This window comes from Vidua macroura, chromosome 2 (assembly GCF_024509145.1).
Source record: "Vidua macroura isolate BioBank_ID:100142 chromosome 2, ASM2450914v1, whole genome shotgun sequence".
NCBI classification, from domain to species: domain Eukaryota; kingdom Metazoa; phylum Chordata; class Aves; order Passeriformes; family Viduidae; genus Vidua; species Vidua macroura.
In genome coordinates, this window is record NC_071572.1 from 40883203 (window position 1) to 40897135 (window position 13933).

General features: G+C 40.2%; 1 protein-coding gene and 1 long non-coding RNA gene across 3 annotated transcripts in view; one reads left to right on the forward strand and one right to left on the reverse strand.

The window, feature by feature from the left end:
• Window positions 1-676: 676 nt before the first annotated feature.
• LOC128803758 (uncharacterized) lies at window positions 677-5377 on the reverse strand. Its single transcript, XR_008435824.1, has 3 exons — window positions 4849-5377; window positions 2465-2514; window positions 677-2137 (listed from the first exon to the last, which is right to left on the reverse strand). It is a non-coding gene; the product is annotated as an uncharacterized LOC128803758 (long non-coding RNA).
• Window positions 5378-5686: 309 nt separating this feature from the next.
• Window positions 5687-13933, forward strand: part of UGGT2 (UDP-glucose glycoprotein glucosyltransferase 2) — a 75703-nt gene continuing 67456 nt past the window's right edge. For both annotated transcript variants that reach the window (XM_053969466.1, XM_053969476.1), the window contains exons 1-2: window positions 5687-5844; window positions 7767-7849. In XM_053969466.1, coding sequence (XP_053825441.1) covers window positions 5687-5844; window positions 7767-7849 — 241 coding nt within the window. The remainder of the gene's footprint in view (window positions 5845-7766; window positions 7850-13933) is intronic.

The following is a 13933-nucleotide window of genomic DNA, read 5'->3' on the forward strand; positions in this document are numbered from 1 at the left end:
TCAGCACCTTGTCCAGTCAAGAATCACAGCACCATAAAAGAAAGGTGTAATTCCATTCACCACTCTGAAATTAAAATAACACAGTGCACACAGGTTTGGAAAGTCATTTTTGTTTGTTGAAACACTGGAACAGGTTGGACAATAGTTGGTGGTTGCTCCATCCCTGGAAATATCCCAGGTTTGTGGGGATGGGGATCTGAATAACCTGATCCAGTGCAAGGTGGTCCTACCCATGGCAGGGGGGATTGGACTAGATCTTTGGTGGTCACTCCCAACCAAACTATTATGATTCTGTGATTCTCTCAAGAAGTGCATTATAGTTTTTGTTCCTGCATTAGAGGTGCGCTAGCAAGACATTCAGTGGGAAGTGAGGAATGAACACGAGATTTGTCCCGCCAGGTGCTCAGTCACACAAAGCCTGCAAGCCAGCTGGTCCTGGCACCCAGCTCTGCTGTGACCCAAACGCTGCTCCATGCAGAACCAGCAACAGGGAGTAGTGCACAAGTTACCTCTTCAAGAGCCCATGCCACCTTGCAAGGCTATGCTTCTGCTGAGTCTGTACTTCAGCCTGAGCCAGGAGCTGCTGTCAAAGAGCTCTGCCTCCCAGCATATGCTATCACTGGAGCACTCTGGATGGTGCAGGCTGCACCCTGAGCAGGTGGAAATACAATTGCAATTCTGACCCAGTTTAAAAAGGATAGAAGAGTTTGTTCAAAGAAAAACTGCACTTGGCTTTAATTAGACAGTACGTCATGGTTCTGCAGTCCTCGCTTCTGTCAAAGGTGACTTGGTTGAGTGCACATTCAGGCTCACTGGCTGATTTCCCAACTTATATTTTTTAGGCATTCTGGAAAGGGTACAGAACTCCGCTCACTGATCTGACTAAAGAGGAAAAATCACTGATATACTTTGTTGTACAGGTACATTTTATCTTTATATTTGCCACCTTGCATGTAGCAATAGCACCTTTTGATCCCTACATGATAGGCCTACAGTTCAAATCCTACCCTATTCTGGGTAATAGTGTATTTTCTTTCTATACCTTCACACTAAAGTCTCTTTTGGTGCTGGTGTGACACTATGTGGCCAGAACTGTCCCGAGGCATTTCATTGCCCATACCAGCTTCTCAATTAATCTAAAAATACATAACTTTGTGCATTTTATTTATAAATATTTTATCTTCTGAAGTTATAATCTCCCAAACAGTTGCATGTGACAAATCAGGTCTAAAATACAAGTATGTGGCTATTATTTGAATCATCAACAATGGTGATTTAATAACCTTATTGTACATTTTAGGCTAAATTATATATCATCAGCATATCACCTGTGCTCCTGTCACTGAGTACATAGATTCACAACTTACAACTAGAGAAAGAAGGAAAAATGTACTGTTTTTCAACGCCCAAGAACCTCACAGCATATTGTAAATAAGAGATTATGAGCACATATCAGTAAACAACCAAGATTGTTAGTTGGCATCAGAAGTGCCAGCTCATGCTACATGATGAGCTTGACCCAGGAATAATAAGCTAAGATTCAGCATAGACAAACTCAGAAAACCCCCTGCAACATGGTAGATAAGCCCTGCTTTTATCCACTGGTGCAGTTAGTTGCTCAGATTTGGCATGGTAGGAGCCAGGGCAATATAAAAATCAATGCAAGCATACTGTTGGCACAGCAGAGCAGTGGCATTGCTTATGAACTTGAGCTGGTGTATCCAAATGGAGCTGCATTCCCCATTACGACCATTTTACTGTTCACCACTACACAGTACAGACATGCTCAGAGTTTTGTAGGAAGTTTGTTGACCTGGTCCAGGAAGTATATTCTGCAGATCTCTGAGGTGGATAATTTTAAATAAGAGGCTGTAACTTCTATGTTTGTTTCACAAAGCAAAATGTTGCTCCAGTTTCCTTTTTTTCTCTTTTTCACTTTTTTTTTTCTTTTCCATAAAAGTTGGAAAGAGAAGCATGCTGGCAGCAAGCCATTTACTATCACTGCAGCTGTATGCATGGGCATGGCAAAGCAGCATAAATTCTCATTGCTAGAAAGTTGCCACTGAGCAGATTCTGTGAGCTGTTGAAACCAGACTTATGTTACTTCTGCATCAATTCTTCTTTCACTGGCTCATCCCTGTAAATCAAAATGAAAAGTTAACAGACTGTGAAATATATTTTGCATGGTCTGCTCCAGAATAACAATATATTGAGATATGCTAATCAAATAACCATGGCTGGTCTATAATGGAACGGACCAAAATCGATGCAGTACAGCATCCTTAGTCTTTCTGGGGAGACACCTCAAATGCCTGTCATAGTAGTGACTTTGACAGGTTCTGAAGAGATTGGCCTCCAATCTCACACAAGGTAAAAGGATACCAGCAGCTACTGCTCAGGAAGCCACCAGTTAATAACCATGTAACAGGAATATCATTTGATTAGTGTTTGACATTTACATTACCTCCAAGTTAGGGAGAAAAGAAACCTTTCACCATGAAAATTGTTTTCAATCTGTAAAGAAAATAAAGTTTTATTTTCAGCTAACTGAATATGCTGATGAAGCTCAACTTATTTTTAGTTATTGCTACTGTTTTTATAAAATAGACATAGCTTACTGTGACTTACAAAACATTTGCATCTTACTGAGAAGCATTCATTAATCACTCCCCCTATTCACACTGAAACTGCTATGATAATCAATTTCTATTTGCACAGCTGCAATATGAATAATTTTAAATTTTGTGTCTAATTGTTTTTCTGTTCTGCTGAAAAATGGTTTCAGAGAACTAAGGTTTTTTTCACATATATATATATGGAATGTATGTACAAGAATGGCCAAGTGTTATTTGGAATACTTAATTACAGAAAAATCTGTTGTAGAAATGAAGATTAAGTCTGCTCTCCATCTTCTAGATTTGCATTTTGCTTAACAGATTAAAATCTGCCTTTCTCAAATATACAGAAACAGATTTTTTTTTAAAGTATGTACTGGCTCTTCATGGCTAGAATGTAGTTAAGGTAAAGCAAAGGAAAAACTGATAAATATGCAAAAAGCTTTTATAAGGAATACAATATTCTCATACAACACAGTATTTCTTTCCAAGGAACAATCCAAACTGCATCTTAAGCAATGGATTAGGTTGCCCAGAAATGTTTTGCAGGTGCCTGCCTTGGATTTTTTTTCAACACTTGACTGGACCTCAGATCTAACCTTGTTCTGAGCTGGAGGCTAGACTCAGGACTAGAGACCTCCTGAGGTCCCTTCCAACTTCATTTTGCCTATCTATGATCATAAATTCAAGGCCTCTAATAAAACAAAAACCCTAAATGCAAGATAGAGATATTTCAGCACAAAGACTCTCTGTCTAACAGAGGTTTCTCTATTTAAGCAGAAAGGATCTTTTCTCAAGAAAACTACTGGACTGGCTGTTTTCTGTAGCTCACTACAGACTAATGATCCGACCTTTGATTCAGAGCTACCGTTTTACCTTGCCACTGAATTCAAAGCTAGTTATATTTCCATAGCCAGTGCCAACAGATTTTATTTACCTTCTTGTATGGCAAGTCATAAATTGTCACAGCTCAAGATGAAAAAAGTACAAGCTTAGGAGTTCACATTTAAGCAACAACAGCAGACTATTCAATACCAATATGAAATGAAATATAAGAGAGCAGCTTTATATAGAAAAGCAATTGATAGATTAGGGTAAGGTGGGTACATCCATCATCACATTGAATCACATGGAGATATGAAAAATGCATGATAAATGTATGTACATGGGGAATGTGCTATGTACATCTCAGTATTGCTTAAAGAAACATCAAAAAAGCAACTTGTAACTCCTTTAACTATAGGATAACTTGGACTGTTATGTGTTTTGGTAGATAGTCAATATAAATCAGCTATGGCCTACTCTGTGCAGAACAAGTGTAGCATGAGCTCTTCCAAGTTCATCAAAAGCATTTTGAACTTTGCTAGGGAGTGATGGAAGTGTGTTTTATCAGTTCATCGCATGTGCACTTTCTATGAATGGAAGAGTTTGGCCCCATACCTGGGTTATTAGCACAGAAAGACAAGGGGACCAAACTAACTCATCCGTACAGTACTCTGGCCATGCCATCCCTGTCAGCAGAAGCAACTCCTGAACTGTTAGTATGAAAGAAATTAAGCTGCTTAACTTCATTTCACTGCCCTTCTCCATAGAAAAGATGCTGGGTTTTTTTGGTTTTTGTTTTTTTTTTTTTTTTTATTTCTAACGGCCTTACACATAAACCAAAATAAATACTCCTGTGGTTTTCATTATTTCTGCAGAGGTGTATGTACCAATTTTAGGTAAGGTTTACTTAACCTGTTAACATTAAAGTTGGCATCACTGAGGTGACACAGTGGTAGCTGGAAATTATCTGAGGTCTTACAACAGCACAAATTTGTGTGAATAAGTTCAAAAAAGATCAACCACAAAGGCCCCAGGCTGAATTTACATATGAATGACCCTCAGGAGGTATTTTTCATACTTAGATATTATAAAGACCCAGAAGCATGTTAAGTATAGGCACTCTGTGAAGGCAAGTTCCTGTACCATAGTTTGAGATGAGCACTAACCATCCAAACTATAAAATCCACAACCTTCTCCTCAGAGTTATGCCCTCACTGGCTCTCACCACCAACAAAGCAACTTTTAGCAGTCAGGAGATGACTGTGTGCAAAATAAATTAAAATGTATGCAGGAGTAAGACATTCCAGCTTTCAGCTTCAAGTTCCATGAGTCACATTTTGGAAAAGGCAATACTCCCTATTTTTAATACAGCTGGGGGATTCTTCCTCCAATGAACAACTATGCAGACCTGATTAACATCCCACAACACAGCTCCAGCAGCACCATCCTCTCTTAGGTGTGAAAATCTGAGGGAATGTAGCAGCTCTGTTGAGGAAGTTGAATTAACTACGCAGATTTTGAACACAGAAAAAAAATAGAAATTAGAGAACACGAGTTTGGAAATTCCAAGGTAAGCTAGGCAAAAAGCAGAGGCAGAGTTCCTGTGGAGCTCATGCTTCTTGAGGGAAAAAAAAATATGCAGATAGGAAATAAAACACATGTCAAAGTTTGGAAAACTTGGAGGAAGGGGAAAATAAATGCCTTTCTGTCAGAGGAACAACCGTACGTATATATTACGTCTGAAGTTGCCCACCCAGAGTAAGACTTGTACTACTGTTTGTAGGCTGAAGGCCGAGGGAGAGCAGCCCGTCAGGACGCGGTCAGCGGGAGGTTGGGGGAGGCCAGGGCAGACGGCTGCTGTCCCTGGACACAGCCATGTCCTTACTGCAGCCACCGCCACCCAAGCCTAGGGCACCATACGTAAATCACACACTTGCACTAAACAATCCGAAACCTAAAAGTTAAAAAATAACGGGACTGCCCCGACGCCGGCGGGGGGGCCGGGGCCAGACGTGCCTCAGGGGGGCGGCAGCACTGCTTCTGCGCTTGCGCACTCCTGACGCCGCGTGTCACGGCGCCGACCGCCCCGCTATTTATGTTCCGTCAGCCGCTGATTGGCCTCCGGGCTGACCAATAGCGCAACGCCGAGGGCGCGGCGCAGCCAGTAGGAGAGCGGCATGGCTGTGTGGGCGGGGCGCGCGCCGGGGCCGTGCGGGGCTGGGCGTCCCCGAGCCCCGCTGCTCCTCATGGCGGGCTGGGTGCTGCTGCTGCCGCCGGCGCTCCTGCTCGCCCTGCTTTGCGCCCGGCCGTGCCCCTGCGGCACCGCTCCGGCCTCCTCCTCACAGCCTGTGACCGCCCGCCTGGCGGCGAAGTGGCCGGCGACCCCGCTGCTGCTGGAGGCGAGGTGCGTGCAGCCTCCTCCTCTTCTTTCTCCTTCTCCTGCCAGCGGCCGCCTGTCCCGACTGTCTCCTGGGGAACAGGAGGGCGGAGGGACCCCCTTTTCCCTCCACTGAGCGGGAAGGAGGGCTGGCAGCGTTTCTCTCTGTCGGAGGGTGCGTTAAAGTACGTGTTGGATGTGAGGCTGAACTGCTTTCTCCCCTCGGAAAGTGTTGTGGACCATGCTGGCAAGGCTCTCCCACGCTGTGAGGGAGCTGTACAAGCGGCTTCGTATTCAACCTGCTCAGGCGTTTTGCAGGTCGCTGGGTTGAGGAGATGTAATGGGCCAATTACACGATCCCCGCCTTCCGCTGGGTAGCATCTTCGTCTGCCCCCAAGTAGTTTGCACCTTAATTAAGTGATTATAAAGGTGCTAGTGTAGATGTGGACCTGTAAAAGTGAAACACGGTGGTATTTTAAAAGGTACTTTAAAAGGTACTGTTAACTTGCAATCACAACTTCAGCTTGGAGAAGAGAAGGCTTTGGGGTGACCTAATTTCAGCCTCCTGAAGGGAGCCTACAAGAACGATGGGGAGGGAGCCTTTCTTACAAGGGCATGTAGTGAGAGGACAAGGAGGAATGGCTTCAAACTGAGAGTAGGTTTAGACTAGATGTACAGAAGAAATTCTTTACTGCGAGGGTGGTGAGCCACTGAAACAGGTTGCCCAGGGAAGTTGTGGATGCTCCATCCCTGGCAGTGTTGAAGGATGGGGCTCGGAGCAAACTGCTCTAGTGGGAGGTGTCCCTGCCCATAGCAGGGGATTGGAACCAGATGATCTTTAAGGTCCTTTCCAACCCAAACCACTCTGTGATTCACAATAGAATGGGAAAATGTTTGCCAGTTTTAGATGCTTGTGGCTCCCCTGCCCATTTGGCTTAAATTTGTTTTGTTTTTAAACTCACTTGCTGCTGTTTGGAGAACACCCATGAAGGGTAGAACCGCAAGCTTCTGTAATCAAAGGAGAGGCAAACTTCCAAAGTAAAGATTAGAAAACAATATAGTCATGCTAGCAAATGGAACTTTTTGGTAGACAGAAGCAGGGAGAGCGAAAGCAACTGATGTTCCCCTAAAGAAAATAACAAACCTTACCTGTAAATCATAGAATCGCAGAATGGTTTGGGTTGGAAGCGACATTAAATACCATCTAGTTCCAACCCCCCTGCCATGGACAGGGATATTTTGCACTAGACCAGGTTGCTCAGACCCCTGTCCAGCCTGGCCTTGAACTCCGCCAGGGATGTGACATCCTCGGCATCTCTGGGAAACCTGAGCCAATGCCTCACCACCCTTACAGTAAAGAATTTCTTACGTATATCTAACTTAAACTTTGCCTCTTCCGGTTTGAAAAAAAAGTTGAAGGGTGGTATTTAGTATAAAATAAATCTTACCTTTTTTGCTTTTTAAGGATTAGCCCAGGTTTGAAAGTGTTTCAGTTTGACAGTCTCCCTTCATGCAAAGGAGATGTCATTGATGAAAGCCTGTAATTTAATGAAAAACTATAACCTGACAGAGAGTGTGTTCTTATTTGTATAGTTAGCTACTATTAAATAAAATCTGGGTACTGAATTGATATAGTTTATAAGTGTATATTGAAATATCTATGGAAAAAATAAAGTGAACATTTTGGGGGTTTTCTGTAACAAGAGAATAGTCTGCATGCTTTACAGCTCTGATTGTTGAGTTTGGATGATAGTACTTTGTTCAAAATATCTTTTGACCAAAATACAGCTCAGTTCAATGTTTATGGTATGGAGTTGGTTGTTAGTCATTGGATATCTAACATTTGGTTGCTGATGGGTATTTATTATTTTAAACAACTTAAGGTTTTTGCTGTGGTGCATCTTTGGACAAAAACAACCTATGGATAACTAATTTTTATTTTTAAACAGTGAATTTATTGCAGAAGATGGTAATGAGAAGTTTTGGCAGTTCTTGGAAACTGTGCGAGAATTAACGGTTTATAAGCAAGGAGGTAAGTTAAACAGCATGCTGGTTTTTAATATCTTACCTTGTGCTGTATTTAACTTTGAGGCACAACACATTAATTAGTTCCAGGCAGATCAAGCCTGACTCTTCCATTATTGCTTACTAGGTAGGTTTCTTCCAGAAAGTTGTAGCATATTTTCCCCTAAGAGCAATACTTGCAGAGGAGTTTAAAAAAGGGAAGGAAGAGGAGATGGACTGAACTGCTCTTACAATATGGAACAGAAGTGTAAAGATTAAAGATACCTACCTTCTTACATGAGTTGTCAAGAGACTTCATGTTTTCTGTAAGATGGATGCTTGCAGGGCATAAAATCACACAAATAACTAAAACGAGAATGCTAGGAAACATTAAAGGAAAAATTCAAAGAATTACCAGAAAAGGTTTAATACTTGTACATAGCATGGAGGCTGTTTTCCAGCATCAGTACTGATGTTTTAGAGTAAAGGTTTATCACTGACAAAATAGGACTAAAAAAGCCTTGCATGATTAGACAGAAGAATATTAAGATGTTAGAAATTTGGAGAGAAGACCAAAGCATATTATCCAGCAAAAGAAACATAAAAAGCCACCCCAGAAGAAACCTTGGAGAGAAGTTTACTAGAAATGTCCATGGTAATGAGAAACTGGGAGACCGATGGGGTTTTACACCAGGTTAGGCAGTATTAGACCTGCTTGGTAGGTTAACAGATGAACAAGGTGAAAAAGGTTTCAAAACAAGGTAAGGCTGCTTCATTCTGCTCGCTACTTACAGAACAGTACAACTCTTTAGGCATGAGTGCGAGCACCTAACGCTACCACTGGAAGAGACTAGAGGGGAATTGAATGTTAAATTAATAGTCGTAAGCTAACAAATTGTAGAAAGATCATGCAGAAAATGACAGTGAGAAGTGCAGGTACATGAAAAATGCTGTATATGGGAGAGAGAACTTGAGAAACAACATGTTTCAACAATTGTGACTGACTGAATACAATTTCAAAATGTGCATCTGATAATGTTATTGAGTGCTCAGCAGTGCCCCAAGCAGCCAGTAGACTTAAAAGATTATTAGGAAGGGAACAGGGACACGCATGGTAAGCGTAATTTTGCTGCTCTTGATTCCATGATGTGCTTTTATGTTGAGTAAAATGTGATTTTTGACTTTACTGTCTCCCTGTGTTTTCCTCATTGTTTCTTTAGAATGAAAAAAGTACAAGCAGAAATGTACAAAGAACTGTGATTTTAATTATATAGTATCAATTGGGGAAATGAAAAAAACCCACCCAAAAATTACTGTAAGATGAATATCCCAAGGTCAGAAGTGTATGCAAAACCAGAGAGAGTCACTGAGAATAGAATGCCCAGGTGGTGAATGCTGCTAAAAGCCGTCCTGTATAAGGCATGGGGACATGGAAAATGGAAGTAGGTGCAGAATTTGACCTGTGGTCAGCTGCTAGTAGCATTTGTTGAGGCAAGTGCTGTTGACTAATGCTGTTTAAGGTCTTTTTCAGCCCACAGGACAGTGGCATGTGTTACACCCTCCACAAGGTTAGGAATGACACAAAACTTGGCAGGCTGGAGAGACAGACCAACAGAAACACTGGGAAATTCAGCAAAGGTGCTTCACATGCACATGGGCTGGAATAATCTCATCAACAGCATAATCTGGCTGCTGACTGACTAGAAAGTGTTTTTTTGAGAGACAGAATGGGGATCCTTGCAAACAGTGAGAAGGCCAACTACATGCCAGGTTGCAGCAGCAAGAGGGTAGCCAACAGGTCAAAGAAAGTGTTTGTTCCACTGTATGAGGCACTTGTAGGACTGAATCTGGAGTATTGGGGCCATGCTGGGGCTCTCTGTGAAAGGAAAGACAAGAGTCCATCATTGGAGCAAATCTGGGAGAGGATCTCTGCAATGCTTAGGGAGGTGGAGCAGACTTCTGAGGAAAGGCTGAGAGAACTGTGAATGAACCTGAGAAAGGAGAGACTAAGGAGAGACCACGTATCTTCAGTTTTCTAGTAGGGAAATGTGCAAAGGAAGTGGAACCAGGCCCTTCCTGAAGGTACACAGAAGTATGAAAAAAAGCAAAGGGTAGAAGTTGAGATATGGAACTTGTGGTTAGATACTAGAGAAAATGTTTCTGCCATAGGATTGGGTAAACACAGAAACTGACTGCTCCAGGAGGCTCTGGAATCTCTATTAATTGAGATAATTCAAAATTGTACTGCATGAAGCCTTGAACAACCTAGTCAAGCCATGAAATTACCTCTCTAAGTAACAGTTTGGGTAAGGTGACCTCCAAAAGTCACTTTTAACTTACTCGTTTTCTTCTATAAGTGGTTTAGATGCAGTTGGTATTGCCTTGAGATAAGACTGCTGTATTAGGTGATGTGTCAGGTTTTTTTTTTTATCAGCCATCTCTTTTTTGCTTGCTTGGACACACTTTCCAAGGAGTTTGAAGCTTTAATGATACTTACTATTAGTGACACAGATGTCTGTTGAAATTAGCTGTTACTTAAATACCTACTTCACCTGGATAAACTGTGATTGAGAATAAATAAATTACAGTAGGATGATCTCCATGATCTATCATGCCAGTGAACTGTTTGATGCTGGCAGTTGGCAACCTCGAGACTGTACTAAAATACTGCTTTAATTAAGCATATTGAGCAGTAGAGGTTTGTATTTATCTGTATGGCCAATACACACTTATGACAATAATGCAGGAAAATTTTGAAGTTCTTGCACCAAGTGACTTTCCTAAAAGTTGAGTCGTAGTTGGGGTAGTCTTAATCCAAGGAGATGGATGCTCTTCATGAACAGGAAGTCTGCATTAGGCGTTTACAATAAAGTGCTTAGCTTGAGTGAAGAGTCTGGTACTGCAAGACTGCAGTGGCAGAGTTTACAGCGAGGTGTGTAATACTGGACATCTGAGGAGACGTTGGTCCTCTATATGGAGTGGAATGAGTTCTGTCATGACTGCTGCATGTCAAGACACATGGACGTAGAGGGATGTTCATGATGTGTTGAAACTGATGTAGCAACAATTACTTCAGTAAATTAAAGGATCAAGCTAAAAAAGGATTGGTTGAGGTAATTGACTTATCAGTTATTCTCTGAGTGATGCCAAGAGTAGACAGGATGAATAAGCAGGAAATGAAAGCATTGTTTGTTTGTCTAATAGAAGCATTTTCATAAAAGCTAAAGAATTCCTAGATTTGAAGCTGAAAATCTGGGTTTATAGAGGAATTCCGTTATAGACTTGTATCCCAAAATACAGTTTAATGTTTCAGAAGAGTAGTAAAGTGTTAAAGCTAGAAGGCAACTTAAAAAATCAAGTAGGGTAGCTTGCTTTTTTTCTTCCAAATCCTCCCTTGGATGATTTTCAATTTTTTTTTTTTTTAATCAGTTCTCAGAACTTTTGGTTTTAAATTTAGAATAATCAACATCTCTTGTTAATTTGCTAATTTAAAATATTTAGCATTACTGAATTAGATTTATTAATGGTCTGTTTAGCTGTGATATTTGTAGCAGTTTAATGGATTTGATAAGAATTTTCTACATGGAATTTGGTCAAACATTTAGTCTAGTGATGCATTTGGTGGGTTTTAACTATTTTCCTTTTCAATATGAACTCAAATCAACTTGGGCAGCAACTTGATTATACCATATGGAAAACATGAAAAGGTTAGTGATGGCATACACTGTATTGAATTAATGTCTTCAGGGAACATGGACAACATTGTTTATATCTACATAATGTGCAACATATTTTCTGCTAGGCTTGTGAAATACTAGGAAAGGCAGATGATGCTATTTTGAGCTGCAGGTATGTTACAGAGAAATGAAAGCTGCAAAAATTTCATACTAAAACCAGCACTTACAAAATACTGAAGACAGCATTTTAAACTTGCTGCTGCTTTTATATCCCTAAAGGTTAATTTATGATCACTGAGGGAAAGTAAATAGCCAGTTCCCTGCTGGCTAATTATTGAGTTGAGTGTTTACTGTCTTCCCAAGTGCTTCAGTTTATATAGTGAATTTTCAGCAGCCTCATAAATATATATTAAAAACCAAAACAAAACCAACATGCAAACATATTTTCTCTATGGAAGCAATTTTCTCTGAAAAAATGTAACAGTATATTTCATAAAAACAACCATCATGCAAATTATTTTTTGCAATTTAGAAGACTAAACATTATTCACAACTAAATTAAAGAAGTATTTTTATGTATATATAAACCTTAAAGATTCCAGAGGAATCACTTTCACAAACTGATTTCTATACTAATAATGCAATAAAATAAAGTATTATCTCTTTACTGACATCTTGCTTGGATGACATAGAGATTTGACTGGCCAGTGATTGCCTGAACTACTGTTACCTGAGATCTCTAATTCCTTAGCTGATCTGTGGATCCAGACATTCATATCTATGCAGTTGGAAAAGCCTCATACATCCATCCCACCAAGTAATTATTCCAGCACACTGTGTTCTTCTGATTAATTATGTCCCTTATGTTTACTCTCCCTACCTCCTGTGCCTCAGTAGTTTGAATTCTCTTGTGGGTTACCAGCATATATTCAGATTAATTTTGTGGTATGTGTGCATGAGGTCTGAGGAGCTGTGCTATAATACTTTCTTATCTTTTGTGATTGCCCTGGTTGTCTCTTTTAATTATGTTTAACTTGCCTGTGATAAAAGATACTACTGTAAATGGTGGATAGGAAATGTCAGCATTTAAATGTGAGTCTGCTTCGCTGACTGTTCAGTTCTTGCTGAAGTCAATCTAATCAATTTGGCTACAGGAGTTGAGAGGGTTTTTCAGCAGACTAATGAAGGCATCTTCAGAGTGAGCTTTTCAGGTCTTGTTGGCTGCTAGGCTATATTTCACATGGCTAGGATGAAAGTTCACTGATGTGAAGTTCATACATTCAGATGTCTGCAGTCTGGAGCTGTATCCTCTTAATGTGGTCTCTTATTTACTTTTAAATTGACTTTGTTAATGATTTAGTAGTAATATGGTGTCATGCACGATCTTATAACCAGAAGAATCTGGTTCTTTGTGATTCCCTATAACATCCTAAGAAACTTACTATGAATTCTACTCTTTTGGCAATGTTAAAATAAGCTTGGAGGGCAGGTAATGAAAATAATTTGCAATGCTTAAACCATAGTTCTGATTAGCTGAAATTAACTCAGTTGGTTAGGGCATGGTGCTAATAACACCAAGGTCACAGGTTCAATCTGTGTACAGGCTTTAAGAGTCCGCTTAAGTTCACTGTAGTGTTGAACTTCAGGATGTTTGGGGGTTCCTTCCATTTCAGAATATTCTGTGTAAGTAATAAACTCTAAAAATTGGGTTTGCATTAAGTAGCTCATAGTATTTGGCATGGATTCATGTGTCTTGGTGAAGTTCAAAGTCCAGTTATATTCTAAGAGAAGCCAACAGTGTTAATAGAAGCTGAAGTAGTAGGAGTGGATGATTTGATAGATAGATCCTTGTCAATGTTTTACAGTCATTTTTTGAAGGCAGATAAAAGAACATCCTTTTTCTTTTTTTCTTATTAAAATCATCATCATTGTAATAGTCTTCCAGGAAAAAATTGTCAGCTGTTTTAAATACACCAGTAAAAGGACAGATGAAATTTGTAAACCAAAAAAAAGACTTGTGGTAAAAATATTTTATTGAGGTAGTATCTTTAGAATTACATATTTAATGGCTCTTCATTGTCTTTAATAGGATGTTATTTAGGGCAAGTGGAGAGGCAGGAATTTCAGGTTTAATTTTATTTTTGTGGAGATAATTTGAAGAAAGTTTGAAAATACAGTTATTGAAAAAAAGTTTCAATCTGGAAAGATTTGTTGCTTCCACATGTTTATATTCAATGTTTTGAATGTGTGAAGCCAAATTTATCTCATTTAGAATCATAGAATGATTAAGGTTGGAAAAGACCTCCAAGGCTGAGTCCAGCCTTTGACTGATTGCCACTTTCAGTTAAACCATAGCACCAAGTGCCATGTCCAGTCATTTCTTGAACACCTCCAGGGATGGTGACTGCACCACCTACCTGGGAGCCCATTCTAAT